This window comes from Protopterus annectens, chromosome 9.part0 (genome assembly GCF_019279795.1).
Source record: "Protopterus annectens isolate FY-2018-M chromosome 9.part0, PAN1.0, whole genome shotgun sequence".
Taxonomy (NCBI): domain Eukaryota; kingdom Metazoa; phylum Chordata; order Ceratodontiformes; family Protopteridae; genus Protopterus; species Protopterus annectens.
Window position 1 is genome coordinate 290,753,022 of NC_056743.1, and position 27,422 is coordinate 290,780,443.

Consider the following 27,422-nt stretch of genomic DNA (forward strand, 5'->3'; position numbering starts at 1 on the left):
TTGGGCTGCTGGGGAAGAGAATGTTTCCAAAGGTGAGGTGTTGGACTGCTGGGTAAGAGAACGTTTCTGAAGGTGAGGTCTTGGGCTGCTGGTTAAGAGAATGTTTCCGAAGGTGAGGTGTTGGGCTGCTGGGTAAGAGAATGTTTTCTTCTTCTTCCACTTTGTCTTTCAGAATTCTCAGTTATCAGGCATACATGTGAAAGTTTATGATATGGATAAACTGAGGGAATTTGTGACCTCACTTATCAAAAAAGAAAGTTGTTATTTTTAATCAAACTCTTTTCACCTTGTCCCAGGTATCCAGCCATGGTTTCGAGAGTGTATATGATTGCACAGGTACCATGTCTAGGGCCATTGCTATTGCTACAGTGCTGAAAAAATATGTTTGAGTATGTAACCAAAGGTTTGCTGATGAGGTAAACTCTGAAAAATTAGATTCTGCTTTAGATTGTTTGGCTCTTCTGCTGCACAGATTCTTAAACAGTTTTAGGAAAGAGGAAAGTTGACCTATGGATTATCTAAGATTTTTTTTAATCACCCAATACAAATCTTTTAGGTCTCCCTCTTTCACTAAAAAGCAAAATCAGCAAAATCAATCATATGCTGACAAGCAAGGAGCAAAAACAAAAAAAGAGATGACAGGAAGGAAACAACAAGAAACGGGGGTATTTTCAGTAAAAAAGGACAAACCAACAATAAACAATGACTATGCCAGCATTGTTTTCCCCCCTTTACTCTCCCCCCAGCCAATAACTCGACACTGGTCATCAACATCCCTGTTTGACAAAAGATGGTCTTAGATTCTTGAGTATTGGTTGAGGAGAGGTGCAGATGGCACTGCATACAAGACTAGATACAAAAAGCTCCTTTTTGGGAAATTACTCCCCACACTCCAAATCAAACAGAATATTTTCCTAAGGTTTTTCAGTCTTTACATTCCCAAGGAGTCATAGAGCCAGTGCATGTAAGTCAAAGCGGAAAAGGATTCTGTTCCAGAATGTTTCTGGTATGAAGAAAGTGGTCTCTTCAAAACCAGTATTAGATAAAGAAGTTATGTCTTACCATAACGTTCCATCTGTATTGTTGATTTCAGTCATTCTGCATGGGTATCGGTTCCAACCTCGGAACCGAGCCGGCCATTTTCCAAGCTAGCGTCAGCTTCAAACTCTCGAGCTAAACTCTTACCCACAATCCCCCTCTCCCTGTTACTTCAGATTGAGTTTGCAAGTTAAAGAAGGTAGAGGCTAACTCTGGTCAAATAACCTAAGAGAACCGGATGGTGAGATCCACTAGAAACCACAGGAGGGGGAAGGAGGGAGGGTCATAATGACTGAATGAGGATCAACAATACAGATGGAATGTTATGGTAAGACATAACTTCTTTATCCAATATTGTTAATCCTCGTTCATTCCTTATGCATGGGACAGAGTCCCCAGCTACCTCTATTCCTGGGAGGCTCTCATGGAAGGACATTCCTGAGCTCCATAGAACCGAAAGATGTTTTTCCCCTGGAGGCCAAATCCAATTTGTAATGATTGATGAAGGTATGAGGCGTAGCCCAAGTTGCAGCTGCAGAGATGTCATGTAAAGAAGCTCTGGCATGGAAGGCAGCAGAAGTTGCCACCGACCTTGTTGAATGAGCTTTCATGGTAGTAGGCATCGAGATATTGCATTGTGTATAAATGTGGGTCACACAGTCCTTCAACCATCTAGCTAATGTGACCTTAGCAACAGCAGATCCTAATCTAGGTCCAGAAAAGGCCAAAAATAACTGGTCAGATTTACAAAAGGACCTAGTCCTGTTTAAGTATGTGAATATCTAGGCTATGTAGGAAATACGCTCCTCTGTTTGAATGATTGGGAAAGAAAACTGGCAATTCAGTGGTTTGATTAATGGACATTTCAGAGATCACTTTTGGCAGAAATGATGGATTAGTTCTCAGAGACACTCTATCTCTATGAAAAATCAAGTATGGACTGATGCATAAAGCTTGAAGTTCAGAAATACTTCTGGCAGAAGTAATGGCAACCAAAAACAAGATTTTCCATGACAAATGCTTGAGGTCGCAAGAAGAGGCTTGTTCGAAAGGTGGCATTGTCAGAGCTTGTAGAACTAATGATAAATCCCATGGTTGAATAGGTTATCTAAAAGGTGGCTTCAGATGATTCACACCTTTTATGAAGGTCTTGCACAATTTGTGGGACATAAGAGAGGAATCTTGGACACCCTCATGAAAATTAGAAATTGCAGCCAAATGAACTCTTATGGTAGAGGCCAATAGACCCTAATGGAAAAGATCAGCCAGATAGTCTAGTATTATCGACACTGGTGCTGAAAAGTGATCTACTTGTTTATCTTTCAGCCAACAGGTAAATCTTTTCGACTTGCTCAGATAAGTAATTCTAGTGGAAGTCTTATGAGATGTGATGAAAATGTCACATACTGGTAAAGAAAGATCATTCTGCCTGGCAATCAAGGGAATTGAAGTAGCCTAGCCATGAGCTTCAGGCTGTTCAAGCTGGGTTGAATTAGGTTCTGTGGATGTGAGATCAACTCCAGGGTTGGATGGAGAATCCATGGTCGATCTAGTAGGTGAGGCCAAAGGAAGGGGAACCAAATCTCTCGAGGCCAATATGGTGCTATGAGGATCACCTTGCTCTTCAACTGACCAGCTTTCTTCAGAAACTGGGGAATGAGGGAAAAGGGTGGGAATGCATAAAGAAGACCCGATGGTCAAACATGGACTAGAGCGTCCCTGGGTGACTGTCCCGGAGGAGGAATCAGGGCTAAGTAGTTGCTGCATTTGTAGTTGGTCGGGGATGCAAAGAGGTTACAGCAAGGATGGCCCCAGTGATGGAAGATGTCTGCCGCTATCAAGGGATTCAGGGACCACTCGTGAGGTTGAAGAATGCACCTGCTGAGTCTGTCTGCTATCACGTTGGAACTCCCGGGAATATGCGTTGCTAGAAGAAAACGGTTGGTAGCCATCATCCATTGCCATATCCTCATGGCCTCTCGACGAAGGGGGTAAGATTTGGTTCCACCTTGCTTGTTGATGTACCAGACCACCGCCATGTTGCCTGACTGAATCGCAATTTTACCAGTCGGCAGCAGGGAATGGAATGCTTGCAACGCCAGAAGCACGCCCTCAGCTCTAGAACATTTATGTGCAGATGGGCCTCTAGTTCGGACCAAGTACCTTGGACTGTCTGTCCCTGACATAGCCCCCCCCACCCCATCAGGGAGGCATCTGTGGTCACTGTGGCCTCGGGTTGCTGGGGGGAGAAGGGGCAAGGCCATTGTGACAGATTGTGTGTCATTCACCAATTTAAATCCTGTTTGCACCTGTGGGTTACATGAATCATGGCTGAAAGAGGATGCCAAAAGGGATACCATTGGGTGAGCAGTAGCCATTGTAGAAGCCTCATGTGAAACCTGGCCAGGGGGACAATGGTGATGGAGGCTGCCATGGAACCCAACAGCTGTAGAACTGAGTGAGCCATGGATTTCTCCCTTAAAAGGATTGGAGTCAATTGTTCTTTATCCTTAAAATTCTGTGCTGTGGAATGGCAGCTCTGCAGTTCTTTGCTTCCAAGATAACCCCTATGAATTCTGTCGACTGAGATGGGGTGAGATTGGATTTTTGCCAGTTTATGGTTATTCCTAGCCTTTGTGCAGCGAGGAGAGAGTATGCCAGGGCTTCTTCCAGTAGATGTCTGGTGGGGGCGGAAATGAGCCAGTCATCTAGGTATGGAAACACCTGGTATCCTTGAGGTCGCAAATGAGCTGTGACAACTGCCTTGCACTTTGTGAACACTCTGGGGGCTGTAGAGAGTCCGAAGGGCAGTACTCTGAACTCGTAGTGACTGGCTCCCTCACAGAAGTGCAGAATTCTTCTTGATGGCCTGTCCACTTTTATGTGGTAGTACGCATCTTGAAGATCAATCAAGCACATCCAATCATCTTTTACCAAAAGACGGAGGATAGACTGTATTGTGACCATCTGGATTTTTTGTACTGTCACAAACTTATTCAATACACTGTGAGATCCAAAATTGGTCTCCAGTCCCTGGTTTTCTTTGGCACCAAAAATAGTCTTGAATAGAATCAGGATCCTATCTGGTCTGGAGGGACTATTTGGATGACTCTCTTTCTTAGCAGCTTTTCTGTCTCTTTTGATGCTTCTTCCCTTTGACTGGGTGGAACGTCGGGAAGGTTTTTGAAGGGACAGGACAAAGATCAAAGGGGATATGATAACCTCTGGTTATAATCCTTTGTACCCAAGAATCGGTGGTGATGGTTAGCCAGGCAGAAGGGTACAAGGAGAAATGTCCCCCAACCAACTCCAGAGGAAAGGAGTTGGGCTGCTCTTCAGGAGCGCTGGTAGGATTGGTCAGGGAAAGAATCCCTGGACTCAGGTTACGCGGACCCCCTCTGCCCCGAAAGGAGCGTCTTCCCTGTGAGTTTCCCCCTCCCCTCTGCCTCTAGTGAAGAACTTGGCCTGTGTGTCATGGAAAGGACCCTGGCTTGAACCATATCTTCCCAATCTTTTGGTTTCGGGAGAAAGCACGTTGAGGGGAAGAATAACAGACACCTATGGCAGAAAGGGTCTTACCATCTTGTTCACATCTGGCCAGTGTGCTTTTAACTTTGGGTCCAAACAACAAGGAGGCCTCAATGGGAGCATTAAGAAAGGAAGCCTTAAAAGGTTCCGCAAAATTGTACAAGTCCATCCAGGCATGTCGTCTCAAGACCGCAGCTGAACCCGCAGCTCCAGCTGCTCCTTCTGATGCATGAGATATCAATTGCATAGAGGAGTTAGATATTGACTCAATGGTGGCCAGCTTAGAGGCCACTTTGTCATGGACCTCATCAGACACGGCACTAGCCAAGGTTTCAGAGAGCTCAGAATTCAGAGCTTTTTGAAGCCTGGTAAAGTGTGCCATATAATTTAGGGACCTGATAGTAAAGGTCACTGATGCAAAGGTGCACTTCCCTATCCTGTCCAGGGCCTGGGACTCTTTGTTAGGCAGATGGACAGTCTGGCTTTCTTCTTCTGCCAGATCCTTTTTTGTTGTGGCCGCCACCACCAAAGCATCCACAGGAAGACCTTTTGACCAATGGGGATCCATAGCAGGAGGGGACAAAATCTTATCTGGCCTCTGGGGAATAGCTTTGATGGTGTCAGGAGTCTTCCAAGCATGCTGCACGATAAGCCAGACAAGTTCATCAGCAGGTGGAGTAACCCAGGAGGTAGGGGGCCAGGTGCTAAAGGCCTGCAGGAACACAGATGCCTCAGAGGTTGGATTAGAGTACTGCAAGTCACCTCTCTGTTTCAGGATTTCAATGATATCACCAAAGGATACCTCAGAGTATGACCGAGGGGATCCTTCCCCCTCATCAAAATCTGTGTCTTCAGTGAGGGACTCCTCTGTGGAGTTCATGTGCATACTCTTATACAAACTTTTCCGGTGGACTTCCTCAGTGGGAGAAGCTGGGGAAGACAGCGGAAAAGGGGCTTCCTGTGGGAATATGTCCTGAGGCCCTTGCACCCGGTGTCTGCTTGGTGCGACTTGTGAAACCAGTGTATCAGAGGAGGGCAGAGGGATAGACAGTCCAGTATCACCAGCAGCAGCGAAAGCCTTCTCCATCAGTTGGAAGGCTGGTCCACCTGAAGAGGAGTGAATGTCTAGGACAGGGGTCACCCCTCCCCTAAGTGGCTCAGCCTGCCGACACGGAGTCCCTGGATGGCTGTGGAGCAGCAAACTATGTGTGTTACAACTGACATCCTGGGTCATACCAAAACCTTCCTGCCATGAAGACAACTGCAGTTCCTTAGCAAAATCCATAAAGGGAACCGCAGAAGGGGAAGACTGTGCTATATCCATGGACTTCAAAGGCAATGAAGGAGGAGAATAAAAAGGGGTCTTTGGAGATGGGTGATCACCTCCCAAGGTAGGATAGTTCCTGGGGGGTGGGATACCTCTGGCCAAGAGCACCTAATCCACAAGACGCAACACGTCATGTTTGGAAAGGCTTCTAGTGGACCTCATGGAGACTGAGGGCAAAACAAGCCTGTCCACAAAAGAGGCAAGCTCGGTGCCCATCTCACCAGTCCACACCAAGAACAATGGTGCCGAGAGAGAGACTGAACTACACTGAAGAAGTCATTGGTGCTGAGGTCATGGTCTTCACCAAGACACAGGGATTGGTGCTGAAGTGGTTGTCGGTACCAAAGCTGGAACCGACAAAACTGGAGTCAGCAATAAAGGCATCGGTTCCAAGTAAGATGTCAGAGCTGACATGGTCAAGGTCTGCGCCGAATGAATGGTCGGTGCTGATATAGTAGTAATAATCTGAACCAAGGAGCCCCTCAGTGCCGATATAGTGAAGGCTGCAGGAGAAGACGGATCCAAGATCACTAATGGAGCCGAAGGCCTCGGTGCCAAAGTTCTAGGCATCGAAAGCACTGGGGCTGACTGAGTGAGCTCCGGAGCTGAAACTTTAGCCTTTTTAGGTATTGGTTGGCGGGAGTCCCCAGCCGGGGATGAAGGCAAAGATTTAGCCTTGGTAGGAACATCCAAGATTTTCTTATGGGCTCTAGGAGGGGTTGAGGACTCCGACCCAAAAATAGCCTCTGAAAAGGGAGATTTAAGAAGTCCCTTCAGCAACAGCTTGTGTTTCCCTTCCAACAAAGTTCTATTTGAAAAGTTTTCATAGATAGTACAGGGCAGGTCAACAGATAGCGGGACGCCCCCAAACAATAAACGCACAAAGAGTGTGCATCAGAAGTACGTGGTTTGTGTCCACAATCAGAACACCGTTTAAACCCTGGACTACATTTCTTATCTGCCATGATAGCAAAATTAGATAGCAGAAAATGGTACCAGCAGTGGTACAAAAGAATACCAGAAGGTATGAAAAAAAAAGAAAGATTACCAAGGATGGTAAGGGGAGAATACCTTGTGGTAAAAAGGTAGAGAAAAAAGAAGAAAGACCTGAAGAAATTATGGTCGCTAGATGCGATAGGGTAAGAGACAATGAAACAGAAACTTTTCTGACAGGAAAGTAATATAAATGACTATTAAACAACAAATAACTGTACTTAGCTCAAGAGAAGCAGCTTGACACGACTGAATGGCAATGCGGCAAATGAAATCTGAGGTAACAGGGAGAGGGGGATTGTGGGTAAGAGTTTAGCTAGAGAGTTTGAAGATGATGCGAGCTTGGAAAATGGCCAGCTCAGTTCCGAGGTCAGAACCAATACCCATGCATAAGGAATGAACGAGGATTAACAATATCAGATTTTTAATTTCTGAACCTGTATGGGAAAAAAGCAACATTTAAAATGTTGAACTCACATAACATGTCACTCTTCATTCCTTCAAAGAGTTGCATGGTAACACCAAACTTAAAAGGTACATATTGCTACATTCCCATAGCCACAGGCTTCAGGAAATTTCTAAGGTTCTCCATTTCTGGGTGACATTATCAGTTTCTGTTTTACTCTTTGAATTGTCCACAGCTCCAAGGGTGTTCACAACATGCCTACCACAGCCAAATTGCAGACTGAATGGCATTGCCATATTTTCTTATTTAGATGACTTACTTATCTTTGCAGAGTCTTTAAGCAGATGGCAGGAGACATAAACTCGAGTTATTTATGTCTCTTCTGACCAATCTGGTATTCCAGATAAATGTTACAAAATCCTCCTTGACTCCATCTCATAGGATTGTGTTTCTTGGCTGCCTTCTATATACCACTCTTCAAAATGCCTTTCTGACAGAATGGATGGTGGATTTTTATCTGAAATCTTTCCTGAGTTTCTCTAGTTATTCTCATACTTCTGTAACAGAATTTCTCAGGATCCTGTTGTTCATGGCTTCTTTGATACTTCTTTCATTCTCATGATTCCCCTTGCTAGGTTGCATATGAGAAAACTGCACTGGTTTCTAAAACAACACATGATCTCAGCATTTTCATTCTCTGTAGTATCTAATACCAGTTTCTTTTTTAAATGTAGTTGCATTTATGGAGACAACAAATTTAGCTTGACTCTGCTCTCCCTTTCTCTCTTCAGACCTCAGAATAATCTGTCACCACAGATGCTTCAGATTTTACTTGGGGACCAGTTTTCATGTGGGTAAAGGTGCAAAGCCTGTGGAGTTATTCAGACAACCTAAACCACTTTGGAATAAATGATTCATGCCTTGAAAATCTTTCTTTCACCTATGCTCAGCAAGACCTCTTCAAGTGATCGCAGACAATACCACAGCCACGTGATACATAAACAAGTGTGGAGGTACAAAGTCATACCCCTATTAGGCTGGCTATGATGGCTTGGGAGGTAGCCTTTCAGCATTTTGTAAACCTCCAAGCATCTTACATTCTGTCAGAGCAAAACATAGTGACATACAAGGTCAGTAAGAACAGGACAGGCCATCGTTAATGGAAATTGAATAAAAGGATCTTCCATAAACTGATCCACCTGTAGGGGACACCTCAAACAGATATATTCACCTCCTTTCAAAACAGACAGCCAAACAAATTCTGAAACAATACTCCCTACAAATAAGCCTGGAAAACAAATACATTTTCATTCCCATAGATGTGAATGCTTTTTATGCATGTCTACCCCATCCATGAATATCAAGGCTAATTCTGAAGATTCAGTAGATTTTCCAAAATAATTGTAGTGACTCCCTTTTGGCTCAGGCAACAGTGTTTCTCCCTTATTATGAAACTGGCCAGGGGAAAATACTACAAGCTTCTTCACATACTGGATATACTCAATCAAGATGAGGAATTTAATACACTTCATTCTCAGTCAACTTCAACTGACTACCTGGATGATTCATTTCTAATACCTTTTAGGCTATTACGTAATGTTGTGCAGCAGGTACTAAAGGAGGCAGGAAAACAAAACCTGCTACAAAAAGTCATACACTGGTAAGTTGAAGCGATTTCCTAGTTGTTGTCTAGTCAGTAACTGGGGGTCCATCACGGATTTTGTACCATTGGTGCTCAAGTATTTGTATGAGTTACAGTCCTCCTTCCTCTCTTATTCTCCTGAAAAGGTTCATCTTGTGACTATTTCAGCATGTTTACACACAGATTGTCCTCTTTCTTCTCTGTTTGTGGTACAACAGTTTCTTAGACTGCATTCATGCAAAGCAAAGCTCACCCCTAACCATATTCAAGTACTACTTTTCTCTATAGATGGTTAATGAAAAATTTACCCCACAACTTCCCCGTGTATTATTAGTGGACAGCAGCAGCTCCTAAATGCTTTACCCCATGCATCGGTCCCCTCAAATTATTTATGGTATGATCCCAGTTATTTATCACTAGCTGTAATATATAATTATCAGCAGTGAGATGGGTAAGGTCATTTGACATTGGGTAGGGTTAAAATGTCCCACAAGACTAGCTGGCCTTGTAATTACTGATGGACATATGAAAAGGGGTTTACACCTGCCACCTCCTTGTGAAGAGGCTCTCCTTGGGATATCAACTTTGTATTAGAAAACTTGACTATGTCAATTTTTGAACCAGATTTAAAAATCTTGACTTGGAAAGCTCTTCTCGCCATTGCTGTGACATCTGCAAAAAGAGTATTTGAGTTGCAAACCCTCATGACAGGTGAATCTTACCTTATATTCCACATACATATGGCCACATTAAGAACAAATCCTTCTTTTATGCTCAACAAAAAGAATACTCCAAGAGAATAAAGGAAATGTTAAACAACAGCATTTACAATGAAGTATCCAGAAACGAATTAAATCAAGCATACAGGAGAATAACTTCCCTTTTAAATGATATGTTTATAGAAGGAAGAATCAACATAGAAGAATTTAACTACCTTAACAATATCTCTCCTGTGATGCCTACAATTTTTGGGATACCCAAAATCCACAAGGACCTTAATAAACCTCCTATGTGTCTTATTGTGAGCAATCTGGGATCTATCACTCAGGCATGTGCTAAGTTTGTGGATTATAAATTAAAATATATACATAAGACTGAACCACAAGTTTACAAAGATTCCTGGGAATTCTTAAAAAACATCATTAACACTATCTATGTGGAGACTGACCTACTTGTCACTATTGATGTGGTTGATTTCCACATGGTGATACACCTGAGGTGGTATTAAACTGGTTCCATGGGTTTCTTGTAAACAAAGGCTTGATCAGACTAGATTTCTGGATTTGTTGGAAACTGTCCTTACCAACAACAATATTTTCCATGAAGGACAATTGTATCATCAAAACCAAAGTGTGGTTCTGGGAGCAAATTGTGGTTCTGTTTATGACAATATTGTAATCGCTAAATGGGAGCAAGCCTTTGTCTTCAATGGCCCCTTTTATACATCTGTGAGATTTTACACCAGGTATCTCTATGATTTGTGTAGCATGTGGCAGGATACTGAGGAAAGGCTGATGGAATTTATGAACTACATCAACTCAAGCATGAGTTTTTAATATTTCTTATCTGGATGTTTTTTTTTTTTTTTGTCTGGAGACTCGTATAATTGTCATTATGTTTTGAGGATTTAGTGAAATCCAACTTACTCCAACTCCTTCCTTCATTTTTTGACTGATCACCCCCTTGCCCAAAATAAAGCAGTAGTAAATGGGCAATTTGTGAGGGCCGCAAGAATGGTAATCTTGGAACAACACTTCTGGGAAAGGTGTGCTTTCTTGTAAAACATGTTTCTGGCAAGAAGATATCCAAAAGAGTTTGTAACTGACATCAAGGAGGAAGTGGTGATGAAAAGGAAAAGGAATTACTACATCCCGTTATTCAATAATAATGGTGCTGATGTAATTAAAACTGGCGAAAAAGTTAACAATGGAACTGGTGATCTGGGGAGTGCCTTCATTATGGACTTTAACCAAGACGATCAGATTATAAGATGGATACTTAAGAAGAATTGAGATTTATTTAAAGAAAACAGGGAATTTTTACAACTACTTCCAGAGTGCCCTTTTGTGGTTTTCAGAAGAGGGAAGAACATAAAGAAAATGTTAGAAGGTACAATGCTTAATATCAATGCAACCAGTACTACTTGTAGAATGACCAAATGTGGGTGATGTTCATTCTGTAAATGGATCCAAGTGGGTGACTATTTTTGGGTAAAAAAACAACATGTTTGGGTTAGAGGAAAATTTGATTATAACAGCAAAGGTGCCATCTCTCAGGAATGTCCATCATTTTTATTGGAAAGACTGAATGTGCCTTAAAAGAAAGGACGTATGAACATCTTTATGATGTACAAAAAGACAAAGTTATGAATGCCATGGCTAAACATGTAACAGAATTTCATGAACATTACTTTTATTTTGTAGTTGTTGAGCAGATCCACCAAGGCAGCTGGTGACTCAAGCTGATGTTTGGCCAGGTATTAATGAATGCATCTCCATTTCCAGTCTATTAAAATGAAAAGCTTTAAGAAGATAATGCAAGGTTCCCTTTAAGGGGGTGCTGGCTCATTTTTGACACATAGATTGGCTGCTGAGGACTGATGTCTTACATAAATTCTTAGTCCTACTTCCTTGGATTTATCTGATGAAGTTCTGTAGTGAAACAAAATAAAAGTGCTTATCTTATTTTAAATATTTTTTTATTAAAGAGGTATTTTAATGGTCCATTACACAGCATTTTTTGGAGATTTGCATCTTGTTATTCTGAACAGACCGGGGTTTGTAAGCTGTTTAATGTTTGTGGCTTTTACTTCAGTTTGTAGTTTTGTTGCTTTTTCAGCTTGTGCACATTAAGAAAAACCCTTCTTTTATGCCCAAAGTGGTTTCAGAGTTTACTTTGAATCAAGCCATCATTCTCCCAGTTTTCTACCCAGAATCTAAAAATCAGGAAGAAAGGATGCTGCATGTTTTGTATGTGTATAGGCAGCTCAGGTACTTTTTTGACAGAACTAAGTTAAGTCTTTTAGAAAAGCTGATCAGCCATTTATTTCTTACTAAGGAATGAATAAGGGACATCCTGTCTAAACAGAGAGTTCTCAGGTGGTTGTCCTCAGCTACTATGTTTTGTTATTCCCACCATGGCAAATGCATTCCAGGCAGTATCAATACATGTTCTGCTTGAGCCTTGTCATCCTTTTCAGTGGCAAATGAGGCACAGACTCTAGAAGCATTCTAGACACAGCTATGTGGTCCTCCATATATACCTTTACAGAGCACTATGAACTGGATTACTTTTCAAGGTCTAGGTCAAGCTTTGCTAGGATCATTCTCCAGGGGATTCGTAAACTGTATACTTCCTTTTTCCAGGTTGAACAGGCTTTGGAATCAGTCCATGTATCCTACATGCTACTGGTGTAGAAGTAATGATGAACATAGAACATTATTTAAGTTGCAGGCACCCATCAAAGTAGAAATTCAAATTTCTCACTGCTGCAATAGCCACACCACTCTCCACTCTCCTTTTATATATATAGTGGTAGTTGGGATATAAAGTACGCTTGTGTGTTCAAATGTCTTCAACACTGAATTGCTTGTGCTTATTTCAGTTTTATATGTTTTACTGCTTTTACTGATTTTTGTTTTTTTGTTCAGGGTCATTAGGCTCTTCTGTCAGTCTGTAGGTGCAAAAATGTCCTAAAGAAATCTTCACTCTGAATGTTGATTTCCTTTCTTGAGGCTAGACAATCAGTAGTCTAGTGTTAAGGTTTGGGAGGAACCAGAACTTTGTGAAACTATCTTAATTGTTGTTTCCTGGGCAGGGAAATAAACCATATAGCTTAAAGGCTACTGCAGCAGTGAAGAATTCAAAGATCTACTGTTAAAGGTAAGTGCAACTTACTTGTTTCATTGGAGCCAAGGTCTCACACACACTTCCCATGTAAGGAGTTGTACCTTTGATTAATCTGCACAAATGCAGCTCTAATTGTGATTAATATAATCAGCTGTAAGGTCACCACATCTTAGAGGAATAAGAGATTCCCAGTCAACTAAATACATTTTTGAAAAAAAAGGTATTAAAGCAACATTGAATTGATGATCAGCATGGTGACTTTCTTTCAGTTTTTTTTTTTTTTGGTTTGTTGATTTTTCTCCCTCCGGCAGTTTGGCTGTCAAACAACACCAGAACCCTACAGATGTGTTCTTTTCCCATTCTGCCCGAGAAAGCACTACAGAGTGTATCTTGGAAGGCCTCCTGTTTCTGGGGGAGTAAACTTTTTGTAACCCAACATTTGGCTGTCATCGGCAGGTGGTAAAGGCTTTTTTGGTTATGCCTTAATCCCTTAGGTAGTCTGCATTTGGAGTCTCTGTGCATACAATAAGTGTCCCATCTGGCACCTATATGGTTCATCTCTAGCATGTTTGTGGCTACAGCATTCAGATTGTATCTGGCTGAGGTGTACCAGTAGGGTGAGGGTATAATGCCAACAAGAGGTCCATTTAAAGTGTACATTTCCACACCTTCCTCTAAAGTAGACTGGCAGGCAATTGAGCATTCAGGCCTGCCACTCCTGACAAGCTTCTCATTTTCTGGGTCTGTGTCATTATCATTGAGGTCACAATTGAGACAGCAACATCTAGGTTCAGAGAACTGTCTGTAAGTTTTTGCATTATTTTAACACTTTTATGATTTATTGTGTAGAAAAACAAATATGTAGAATGTTTCAGCCACCACTACGTATGTGCTATACGAATGTATAGACCAATGAATATGTTATGCCATATGCTAACCTGTTTATTACACAGTGTATATTTTTCCTAGAAATATACATCCATGAGAAATGATAAGACTGTTTCTCACTTGATACGAGAAAGCATGTCATCACAATTATGTGGTGTGTGTACAGATTTCAGCTTGTGATTGCCATGGCTGAGGACACTTATGCCTCAGAACACTAAATGATTCAGATTTTATTGCTACTTGATACAATAAGATGGTTTTCAAAAAGCAGCTTCAGGCAAAGATTATTTTTAGAAGAGGTTCAAGTGTATCTGATAATGTTATAAGATGATTTGTAATAGTGACTCATTTTAGATTAGTAGTCCCTGAACAATGTCTTGCACTTAAGGGAAGAATGCTGTTTACAGTTCCAGCTGTTCTCTGTTGTCATAGTTTGTTAATGGGCAGAAGATCCATATACATAATTTGCTTTCTTAAACATGAAGATTGTCTGATGTACTCTCGGCCAGTGTCTTTACTATCTGACTATACCGAATTTGGATTGGCACTCCTGATACGCTTCACTACAGCTAGAAGCCCAATCCAATATTGTCTGCAGATTTCTGAAATACAAATTCTTATCTGTGATTAATAAAAAGAAAAAGAAATCCTTATTTAGAGAGTCTGCCTTTCCACCCTACTACCACTATATCAGCACTTTAAAAAGATGAGCAACTGATGAGTTCTCTGATGTCGTGATCCCCAGAATTCTTACCTGGTTAATCATGGCCTGTATCTGATCCTAGGGAGTCCATTGTTTTTTCAGTGTCATCATCTCCATTTGACTAACGATGTTTAATTCACTTGGGTATACATTTTGATGCTAGTGGTCTTGTTATATTTTTTCACTTCTTCATTTCCCAGTGAGGAAAATGAATGATGAATATTTTTTTAATTTATCCCACAATAAACCAAATCATTTCTCATCATGGGTTGTATCACCACATAGTTTGCCAGTACAGACTCACTGGTCCACAGTCTCCATTACCAGGACATACTAGTCTGAGGCACGGGATCAGGTTTCCCTTGAAGTAAGCCACAAATCCTTACCTTCCCAGAGATAACCATGAACTCTAGTTGTGAATGCTAGAGTATAACCTTACTGGATTGTCAATTCATTGTCATCAGACAGCCTTTTGGCATTTATCTCATGTTAAGAACAAGGAACTGAAAATGCTGACATCATTACTGCAAAGCTGAGATTCACTGCCTGCCGACAGAATGTCAAACATAACAGGTTACAGAGGTACATGGGTTTGTGGTTGTCATGCGGGATTCTCAATACAGAACAGTCAGCAATGCTTCTGTGTCCACTTCTGCTAGGAGATTCAAACAAAGACTCAGTTTTCCCAAACAATATTTATGTAATTATTCCAATATATATTGGTAGTGTAACATACAGCCACAGGCAATATAAATGGCAAATCATTATTTTATTTGAATAGCAGTACAAATTCTGACTGGATATTTTACGCTGCTCACATTAGAATTATTTACTGTCAGTAATTGGTTCCATCCACTTGACTTGTGTGTTCATTTTGTTGCGTTTCAGGCTAATTATATAACTGATGAAATAAGGAAACAGTGATGTGTAACTTTGGAATTGTGCAGGCTCCATTCTTCAGTATTCTGCTATGGTTGACAAATGTCAGATCAGCACAGCAGAATTTATGCAGTATGTCAATATGAATCAAAGCCAATAGCTGTGGGCATACATATAAAAAATATACACTATGACACTATGACATACAAAAGGCGGTATTACTCCTCTGACATGATATGTGTGTTTTCTCTGAATAATGTAGCTTACAAACATGTCCTTTTTGTATGTGCACTGTGGAATAATTTACAACATATACCATAATGCAAAAAACAAAGCTAACTGACTCATTTAAAGGAACTATCAATTGCTTTATGCTTAGGCACCATTTCTGTTGTTCTGCATTTTAAACTGTAATAATCTGAGAAGTATAGTACTGTGAAGAAACATGGATTTATTCACGTTAATGACTTGTCAAAAAATGGATTTACAAGATAAATAAAATATTAAAATACATATAAATGAATAATGAATATTTGCAAAATAAACTTATTTTTAGAAAGTAAATAAACATGAGGTCAAGATGTGTTGACAACATTTGTTTCATAAAAACCCTAATCCATCTCATAAATGGTACCCTATATGAAATTTGATACTTTAAATGCAAATGCCAAAATTCGCCAAAAAATAAATGCCATACTCAGAATATAACAATAAAGTACAAAACTCAAGAAGAAGGGATGCTGTGATACTATTAATTCCTGCGTTAGTATATATGTCCTGAGTTTGCACTTTAATTCTCAGAATTCTGACAATTACACTTATTCCTCGAACATTTGTTATAAATCCTATACAAAACACAAATCTTCTGATGTATTAGACATGAATTAACCTCTTTGATAAGTTTTGAACATGTTGTCTTCTATTTACTCTAGTTGTGATAGTTGCTTTTGCCTTGAAAATAATGATATTAATCATGCTCAATATTTATGCAACATGTATTATAATCAATGATTTGATATATATTCAAGCAGTGCTGTCTAACACAAATGCCAGTTTTATTAGTGTTTTAGGGCCATTATTTCTTACTTAGCAGTAAGATAAATATAATTGCATACATATCTGTAATAATCCCAGTCCTGTCCTACAACCTGGAACATGGCAAATGAATATTTCAGTAGCAGATAAGATAACTTTAGTGATGAGAGAGGCCTTTTGTCATGCAAGATACCATGTATTTCCACATTTGCAATGAGTATTACTTTTTGAATGAAACAGTCAATAGGTGTGAATGACCCTGATATATATATATATATATATATATATATATATATATATATATATATATGTATATAAATAGATATATATATATATATATATATATATGGGTCTACTTCATAAAATCGACAGACCATTTGATTGACATTCATTTGGTTGACAGCTCATTTGGTCGACAACCAGTATTCGAGGCAAAAACCTAGGATATGCCCCCCCTCCCCAATGTTGTGAGACCCTGGAGTTTATATATATATATATATATATATATATATATATATATATATATAGTTAGGGGGTGTGGGGGGCACAGCCCCCCACATTGGGGGAGGTGAGGGGGTGAAGCCCCCCACCTATTTTTGTGTAAAATGTGTATTTTTTGTTGTATTTTCATGTTTTAAATGGAAATAGGTGAGGGGCTTCACCCCTCACACCCCCCTCTAACTATATATGTCAACTCCAGGGTTGCACAACATTGGGGAGGGGGGCAAATCCCTGTTAAGTGCCTTGAATACTGGTTGTCGACCAAATGAGCTGTAGACCAAATGAATGTCGTTCAAATGGTCTGTCGATTTTAGGAAGTAGACCCATATATATATATATATATATATATATATATATATATATATATGTATATGTATTTATACAGTGGATATTCAAAGTGTACACCCCCCTGTTAAAATGCTAGGTTTTTGTGATATAAGAAATGAGACCACAATAAATCATTTCAAAACTTTTCCCACCTTTAATGTGGCCTATAGCCTGTACAGTTCAATTGAAAAACAAACAAATCTGTAAGGGGAATAAATATAAAAAATTAAAAAAAATGTGCAATAAGTTGGTTGCATAAGTGTGCACACCCTTAAACTAATACTTTGTTGAATCACCTTTTGATGTAATTACAACATTCAGTCTTTTTGGGTACACACCTGCATCAATTCAAGAGACTCTGATTAACCCCAAATAAAGTTCAGCTATCCTAGTAGGATTTTCCTGACATTTACTCAGTTGCCTGCTACAGAAAAAGCCATGGTTCACAGAGAGCTTACAAAGCATCAAAGGGATTTTATTGTTGAAAGGTATCAGTCAAGAGAAGGGTACAAAAGAATTTCCACAGCATTGGATATACCATGGAACACAGTGAAGACAGTCATCAAAAAGTGGAGAAAATATGGGACAACAGTCATTTTGTAAAGAACTGGACTTCCCTCCAAAATTGATGAAAAGACAAGACATCCAAATCAACAAAAGAATGGATTCACCAGAAGAAAATTAAAGTTTTGGAATGGCCCAGTCAGATCTCTGACCTAATCCAACAGAAAATCTGTGGGGTGACCTGAAGAGGGCTGTGCACAAGAGATGCCCTGCAATCTGACAGATTTGGAGCACTTTTGCAAAGAAGAGTGGGCAAATATCACCATGTCAAGATGTGCCATGCTGATAGGCTCCTACCCAAGAAGACTGAATGCTGTAATTAAATCAAAAGGTGCTTCAGCAAAGTATTAGTTTAAGGGTGTGTACACTTATTCAACCTGCTTATTTTGCCTTCTTTATTTTTTATATTTACTCCCCTAATAGATATGTTTGTTTTTCAATTGAATTGTACAGGTTATAGATCACATTGAAGGTGGGGAAAGTTTTGAAATGATTTATTGTGGTCTCATTTTTTTATATCACAAAAACCTGGCATTTTAACAGGGGTGTGTACACTTTTTATATCCACCGTGTGTGTGTGTGTGTGTGTGTGTGTGTGTGTGTGTGTGTGTGTGTGTATATATATATATATATATATATATATATATATATATATATATATATATATATATATCTATATAGTTGAAATGCATCTGTATGACATACTTGTTCAAAAGGCTAATTTCAAAGTTTCGTAATGTCTCTATTTTTTTACTGAATCTACAGTACTAAAACTCTCTTCCTGTTCTACTCCTCAGATGGCAAATGGGCTTTCATGCACAACTTCCAGAAAAATCAAATGTTGAACACCAATTTTACCATGTTTGACATTAGGGAGGAAACATATTTTAAAATTTGACATTTAAGTTTGGCATTGTGAACACTCAGACAAATGCAGTATTTAACTGAATCTGATTTCATTTTACTATGCTTCACTATGCTGTATACCTAAAAAATGATGAAACTGACATGTTAGAGGGTTATGACCTGGTCACCGGTCATAACCCACTTAGTGTGGTTCATGACACGGATGCCAAAAGGTTCACCTTGCGAGGTGAATTTTAGCATCCATGTCAGGAACACATAATTAGGGTTAAGATGTGAAACCAGAACACAGTTAGTTGTAAGACATGGAGCTTTATCTGGTCACCGTACAACTGGTTACAGTACAGTACACAGTTTGTTGTAAGACATGGAGCTTTATCTGCTCACTGTACTACTGGTTACAGACCAGAACACAGTTTGTTGTAAGACATGGAGCTTTATCTGCTCACCGCACTACTGGTTACAGACCAGAACACAGTTTGTTGTAAGACATGGAGCTTTATCTGCTCTCTGTACTACTGGGTACAGACCAGAACACAGTTTGTTGTAAGACATGGAGCTTTATCTGCTCTCTGTACTACTGGTTACAGACCCGAACACAGTTTGTTGTAAGACATGGAGCTTTATCTGCTCTCTGTACTACTGGGTACAGACCAGAACACAGTTTGTTGTAAGACATGGAGCTTTATCTGCTCACCGTACTACTGGGTACAGTCCAGAACACAGTTTGTTGTAAGACATGGAGCTTTATCTGCTCACTGTATTACTGGTTACAGACCAGAACACAGTTTGTTGTAAGACATGGAGCTTTATCTGCTCACCGTACTACTGGTTACAGACCAGAACACAGTTTGTTGTAAGACATGGAGCTTTATCTGCTCACCGTACTACTGGGTACAGACCAGAACACAGTTTGTTGTAAGACATGGAGCTTTATCTGCTCACTGTATTACTGGTTACAGACAAGAACACAGTTTGTTGTAAGACATGGAGCTTTATCTGCTCACCGTACTACTGGTTACAGACCAGAACACAGTTTGTTGTAAGACATGGAGCTTTACCTGCTCACCGTACTACTGGGTACAGACCAGAACACAGTTTGTTGTAAGACATGCAGCTGTATCTGCTCACCGTACTACTGGTTACAGACCAGAACACAGTTTGTTGTAAGACATGGAGCTTTATCTGCTCACCGTACTACTGGTTACAGACCAGAACACAGTTTGTTGTAAGACATGGAGCTTTATCTGCTCACCGTGCTACTGGTTACAGACCAGAACACAGTTTGTTGTAAGACATGGAGCTTTATCTGCTCACTGTATTACTGGTTACAGACCAGAACACAGTTTGTTGTAAGACATGGAGCTTTATCTGCTCTCTTTACTACTGGTTACAGACCAGAACACAGTTTGTTGTAAGACATGGAGCTTTATCTGCTCACCATACTACTGGTTACAGACCAGAACACAGTTTGTTGTAAGACATGGAGCTTTATCTGCTCACCGTACTACTGGTTACAGACCAGAACACAGTTTGTTTTATGACATGGAGCTTTATCTGCTCACCGTACTACTGGTTACAGACCAGAACACAGTTTGTTTTATGACATGGAGCTTTATCTGCTCACCGTACTACTGGTTACAGACCAGAACACAGTTTATTTTATGACATGGAGCTTTATCTGCTCACCATACGACTGGTTACAGACCAGAACACAGTTTGTTGTAAGACATGGAGCTTTACCTGCTCACCGTGCTACTGGTTACAGACCAGAACACAGTTTATTTTATGACATGGAGCTTTATCTGCTCACCGTACGACTGGTTACAGACCAGAACACAGTTTATTTTACGACATGGAGCTTTATCTGCTCACCGGACGACTGGTTACAGACCAGAACACAGTTTGTTGTAAGACATGGAGCTTTATCTGCTCACCGTACTACTGGTTACAGACCAGAACACAGTTTGTTGTAAGACATGGAGCTTTATCTGCTCACCATACTACTGGTTACAGACCAGAACACAGTTTGTTGTAAGACATGGAGCTTTACCTGCTCTCTGTACTACTGGTTACAGACCAGAACACAGTTTGTTGTAAGACATGGAGCTTTATCTGCTCTCTGTACTACTGGTTACAGACCAGAACACAGTTTGTTGTAAGACATGGAGCTTTATCTGCTCACTGTATTACTGGTTACAGACCAGAACACAGTTTGTTGTAAGACATGGAGCTTTATCTGCTCACCGTACTACTGGGTACAGACCAGAACACAGTTTGTTGTAAGACATGGAGCTTTATCTGCTCACTGTATTACTGGTTACAGACCAGAACACAGTTTGTTGTAAGACATGGAGCTTTATCTGCTCATCGTACTACTGGTTACAGACCAGAACACAGTTTGTTGTAAGACATGGAGCTTTATCTGCTCACTGTATTACTGGTTACAGACCAGAACACAGTTTGTTGTAAGACATGGAGCTTTACCTGCTCTCTGTACTACTGGTTACAGACCAGAACACAGTTTGTTGTAAGACATGGAGCTTTATCTGCTCACTGTACTACTGGTTACAGACCAGAACACAGTTTGTTGTAAGACATGGAGCTTTATCTGCTCACCGTACTACTGGTTACAGACCAGAACACAGTTTATTTTACGACATGGAGCTTTACCTGCTCACCGTACTACTGGTTACAGACCAGAACACAGTTTGTTGTAAGACATGGAGCTTTACCTGCTCACCGTACTACTGGTTACAGACCAGAACACAGTTTGTTGTAAGACATGGAGCTTTATCTGCTCACTGTACTACTGGTTACAGACCAGAACACAGTTTGTTGTAAGACATGGAGCTTTATCTGCTCTCTGTACTACTGGTTACAGACCAGAACACAGTTTGTTGTAAGACATGGAGCTTTATCTGCTCACCGTACTACTGGTTACAGACCAGAACACAGTTTGTTGTAAGACATGGAGCGTTATCAGCTCACCGTACTACTGGTTACAGACCAGAACACAGTTTGTTGTAAGACATGGAGCTTTATCTGCTCACCGTACTACTGGTTACAGACCAGAACACAGTTTGTTGTAAGACATGGAGCTTTATCTGCTCTCTGTACTACTGGTTACAGACCAGAACAGTTTGTTGTAAGACATGGAGCTTTACCTGCTCATTGTACTACTGGTTACAGACCAGAATACAGTTTGTTGTAAGACATGGAGCTTTATCTGCTCACCGTCCCACTGGTTACAGACCAGAACACTGTTTGTTGTAAGACATGGAGCTTTATCTGCTCACCGTACTACTGGTTACAGACCAGAACACAGTTTGTTGTAAGACATGGAGCTTTATCTGCTCACCGTACTACTGGTTACAGACCAGAACACAGTTTGTTGTAAGACATGGAGCTTTATCTGCTCACCGTACTACTGGTTACAGACCAGAACACAGTTTGTTGTAAGACATGGAGCTTTATCTGCTCACCGTACTACTGGTTATAGACCAGAGCACAGTTTGTTGTAAGACATGGAGCTTTATCTGCTCACCGTACTACTGGTTACAGACCAGAACACAGTTTGTTGTAAGACATGGAGCTTTATCTGCTCACCGTACTACTGGTTACAGACCAGAACACAGTTTGTTTTATGACATGGAGCTTTATCTGCTCTCTGTACTACTGGTTACAGACCAGAACACAGTTTGTTGTAAGACATGGAGCTTTATCTGCTCACCGTACTACTGGTTACAGACCAGAACACAGTTTGTTGTAAGACATGGAGCTTTATCTGCTCACCGTACTACTGGTTACAGACCAGAACAGTTTGTTGTAAGACATGGAGCTTTATCTGCTCACCGTACTACTGGTTACAGACCAGAACACAGTTTGTTGTAAGACATGGAGCTTTACCTGCTCACCGTACTACTGGTTACAGACCAGAACACAGTTTGTTGTAAGACATGGAGCTTTACCTGCTCACCGTACTACTGGTTACAGACCAGAACACAGTTTGTTGTAAGACATGGAGCTTTATCTGCTCACTGTACTACTGGTTACAGACCAGAACACAGTTTGTTGTAAGACATGGAGCTTTATCTGCTCTCTGTACTACTGGTTACAGACCAGAACACAGTTTGTTGTAAGACATGGAGCTTTATCTGCTCACCGTACTACTGGTTACAGACCAGAACACAGTTTGTTGTAAGACATGGAGCTTTATCTGCTCATCGTACTACTGGTTACAGACCAGAACACAGTTTGTTGTAAGACATGGAGCTTTATCTGCTCATCGTACTACTGGTTCAGACCAGAACACAGTTTGTTGTAAGACATGGAGCTTTATCTGCTCACCGTACTACTGGTTACAGACCAGAACACAGTTTGTTGTAAGACATGGAGCTTTACCTGCTCACCGTACTACTGGTTACAGACCAGAACACAGTTTGTTGTAAGACATGGAGCTTTATCTGCTCTCTGTACTACTGGTTACAGACCAGAACACAGTTTGTTTTATGACATGGAGCTTTATCTGCTCACCGTACGACTGGTTACAGACCAGAACACAGTTTGTTGTAAGATATGGAGCTTTATCTGCTCATCGTACTACTGGTTACAGACCAGAACACAGTTTGTTTTATGACATGGAGCTTTATCTGCTCACCGTACTACTGGTTACAGACCAGAACACAGTTTGTTGTAAGACATGGAGCTTTATCTGCTCACCGTACTACTGGTTACAGACCAGAACACAGTTTGTTTTATGACATGGAGCTTTACCTGCTCACCGTACTACTGGTTACAGACCAGAACACAGTTTGTTGTAAGACATGGAGCTTTATCTGCTCACTGTATTACTGGTTACAGACCAGAACACAGTTTGTTGTAAGACATGGAGCTTTATCTGCTCACCGTACTACTGGTTACAGACCAGAACACAGTTTGTTGTAAGACATGGAGCTTTATCTGCTCACCGTACTACTGGTTACAGACCAGAACACAGTTTGTTTTATGACATGGAGCTTTATCTGCTCACCGTACTACTGGTTACAGACCAGAACACAGTTTGTTGTAAGACATGGAGCTTTATCTGCTCACCGTACTACTGGTTACAGACCAGAACACAGTTTGTTGTAAGACATGAAGCTTTATCTGCTCACCGTACTACTGGTTACAGACCAGAACACAGTTTGTTGTAAGACATGGAGCTTTATCTGCTCACCGTACTACTGGTTACAGACCAGAACACAGTTTGTTGTAAGACATGGAGCTTTATCTGCTCACCGTACTACTGGTTACAGACCAGAACACAGTTTGTTTTATGACATGGAGCTTTATCTGCTCACCGTACTACTGGTTACAGACCAGAACACAGTTTGTTGTAAGACATGGAGCTTTATCTGCTCACCGTACTACTGGTTACAGACCAGAACACAGTTTGTTTTATGACATGGAGCTTTATCTGCTCACCGTACTACTGGTTACAGACCAGAACACAGTTTGTTGTAAGACATGGAGCTTTATCTGCTCACCGTACTACTGGTTACAGACCAGAACACAGTTTGTTGTAAGACATGGAGCTTTATCTGCTCACCGTACTACTGGTTACAGACCAGAACACAGTTTGTTGTAAGACATGGAGCTTTATCTGCTCACCGTACTACTGGTTACAGACCAGAACACAGTTTGTTGTAAGACATGGAGCTTTATCTGCTCACTGTACTACTGGTTACAGACCAGAACACAGTTTGTTTTATGACATGGAGCTTTATCTGCTCACCGTACTACTGGTTACAGACCAGAACACAGTTTGTTGTAAGACATGGAGCTTTATCTGCTCACCGTACTACTGGTTACAGACCAGAACACAGTTTGTTGTAAGACATGGAGCTTTATCTGCTCACCGTACTACTGGTTACAGACCAGAACACAGTTTGTTGTAAGACATGGAGCTTTATCTGCTCACCGTACTACTGGTTACAGACCAGAACACAGTTTGTTGTAAGACATGGAGCTTTATCTGCTCACCATGCTACTGGTTACAGACCAGAACACAGTTTCTTGTAAGACATGGAGCTTTACCTGCTCACCGTACTACTGGTTACAGATAAATAGCACTTAATGAGCACCGTCAGAAAGACAGTATAACTCAATCTCTTTTGTTTACACTCACCTTCCATCCCTCTCACTTATCCAGATTTTCACAGAATGTCCAGATTTTTGCTTCTCATTTTTGGTCAGTTCCTCATAAAATGTGTGTGTTTCTGACAAATCACTGAGGATTAAAGTCACTAAATAATGACATACATTTATTTGAGTTTCACACTTCATAGCTTTCAGAAAAATGCAATCGCACCCCTCAAATCCTATTATTCTAGCAAGTTTCTTATTTTATAACAGGAAGTCAGGAACCTGTTACTGGTACAGACAGCAGGGAGAAACAAATTTTCCCTGTAGTTTGCTGTTCAGTATTGTAAGATTTGATTGCCCAGCATGAGACCCAACCTTAACAAGTTTAGCAGACAGTGCTTAACATTTGGTAAGATCAGGTATTGCACTTTAGCAGCACTTAAATGATTTGTCTGTTTCCAGATATCAGAGCACAATCACTGTTCCATGCACTACAATATAATAATGGTCATCTTTATAAATACTTGCAGTAAAAAAAAATTACATGCTAGATATTAATTTCTATTTGACGATCGGTGTATTATTCTATACATGTATACATATATATATATATATATATATATATATATATATATATATATATATATATATATATACACACACACACACACACACACACACACATACATATATATATATATATATATATATATATATATATATATATATATATATATATATATATTTTTTTTCTTTGAATTACGTAGTCAAATCCTACTATGCAAATCCAGGAAGAAGTTATATTAAAAGACTAAGAGCATTTTCATTAGTCATTAGAGGCTGATCCCTGTCTGCATTTCTTTTTAAAACAGGCCCAGTGGAATTCTACAGCACTATGTCTGGGAGTTGTTAATGTTACTCATCAATCAAACGAGGTTATAATTGATCGATTGAACAGAAGGGTAAGTTGTTTACTATCAGTATTCCATTCATGGAGACTTTAATGATACTGGTATCCTTTTAATTCCTGCCATATTTTGAATTAGCTTGTCAATATTTTTTACTGTTTATGAACCCAGTACTAAAACTTCTAGATAAAACTCCTTATACAGTTGTATAGCAGTAACATGTAAAATGTCCTGTCAAATATCAAGAAGCCTGCTTTCCAAGAGTGCTCAAAAGGATCAGTATAACTAAACATGGCACACACTTATCCTACAATTATTATGCTTAACAGTATAAATTCTACCCAGTTTTATGAATTAAATTGCATCCAAGTGGAATGTGGTTTTATTACAGCTATTAATTTTGTAAAGAAATAACAATATAGAAAAAGAATACTGAAACATGTTGAGAGTAAAACTAAGAAAATAAACAAAAATCAGTCAAAAAGTTATATAACAGGGAAGTGTCTTGGGTAAATATTCTAATGTTCTTATCTACTGTGGGTATGATTAATTTTTTATGCGAGGAGAAAACATTGCTACTACTGTTTTAAAACATCTGACATTTTAGTTTGTCAAACACCTACTGAAGCCATGATAACTTTTACCAAGGACTTCATATGAGATGGTTCATTGCCTTCCCCTTCACATTTTTGCTTCACAGCAACCCATGGTTACTGCAGTGACATTGAGGATTTAACAAGCAGATGTAAACCTTGGTCTTAAAGTACTCTGGATGAAGTTTGAAATATCAGGCATTGGTGCCATATTAGAGGAAAGGAAGGTAGCATTCATGAGTATAACCATTTGTCTTGATTGCACTTCACTTGAAATATTTTCTTTTCATGGTTTTAGTTAGGACAAAACAATTTTCTAGGAAATGGTAAGTAAGTGTTGTGTATGGGGCCATTAGTGCATAGTTTTAATTGCCTTATCCCAAGTGGCTATTGAAAATGATATATTGTGCATGTGGGAATGGCAAGTCTATAATAAGTTATCATTCAAAGGTTTATAAAAAGCCTCAAGTATTATTTTCCAGAACAAAACTGTCAACTTTTCTATTTGATTTTTAAGCTGAAACATGTCATATCATGTTTTCAATAGAAGTTATTTTTATCATTGTAGCTTATGGTGAATTCAAGATATGCACGTCCAAAATTTAGAAAATATGGCTTTGACATTGTTGATACTGGTAATATGTACCTGATCAAGACTCCTGCTAAAATGCAAATACAGTGGTTTCACAGCACGGGAACAATGATAATTGAAGCTAGGATGTCCAGCAAAGCTGCAGCCATGGGGCTCTGTGGTAAGAGGTCACTCTATTTTCATTTGAATAAATTATGGAATTCTTTTATTTTATAGATTAAAAAAATAAACATGTGGCTTTTCAGTTTAACTAAGTTTTGAGAAATGTAAATACTGATGTACTTAGCAATCAGGTTTTTGTATAGCAGGATACCCTTTATTAATGAATTTGGAATATCTTAGTTATAATGTCCTTGCTATTGTCAGAATATAAAACACAGCTAGAAAAATCTCTGTAATTACATATTTATTAAAAATATTTTTATTTAATTTGAAATGGTGTAGCCATGTCATCTCCAATTTATTTATCTGTCACCAGCGATAAACATTGCCTGTTTTCAAACTGGGATAGATGCACTTTGATTTATAGATATTATTCACAGGTATTAAGGGGTACTGCACTCATAGCTAATCCAAAGTGGCTGATATATAGTACATACCAGATGTAATAAACAGAGGCATCAATCCTCCCTCTCAAGCGTACCAATTTTTGCCTCATA

The 27,422-nt window shown here is 39.8% G+C and overlaps 1 protein-coding gene across 2 annotated transcripts in view; it reads left to right on the forward strand.

Moving 5' to 3' along the window:
- Window positions 1–27,422, forward strand: part of OTOG (otogelin) — a 2,079,396-nt gene that overhangs the window by 1,735,495 nt on the left and 316,479 nt on the right. For both annotated transcript variants that reach the window (XM_044082876.1, XM_044082877.1), the window contains exons 39-40: window positions 25,543–25,632; window positions 26,740–26,923. In XM_044082876.1, the coding sequence (XP_043938811.1) occupies window positions 25,543–25,632; window positions 26,740–26,923 (274 nt within the window). The remainder of the gene's footprint in view (window positions 1–25,542; window positions 25,633–26,739; window positions 26,924–27,422) is intronic.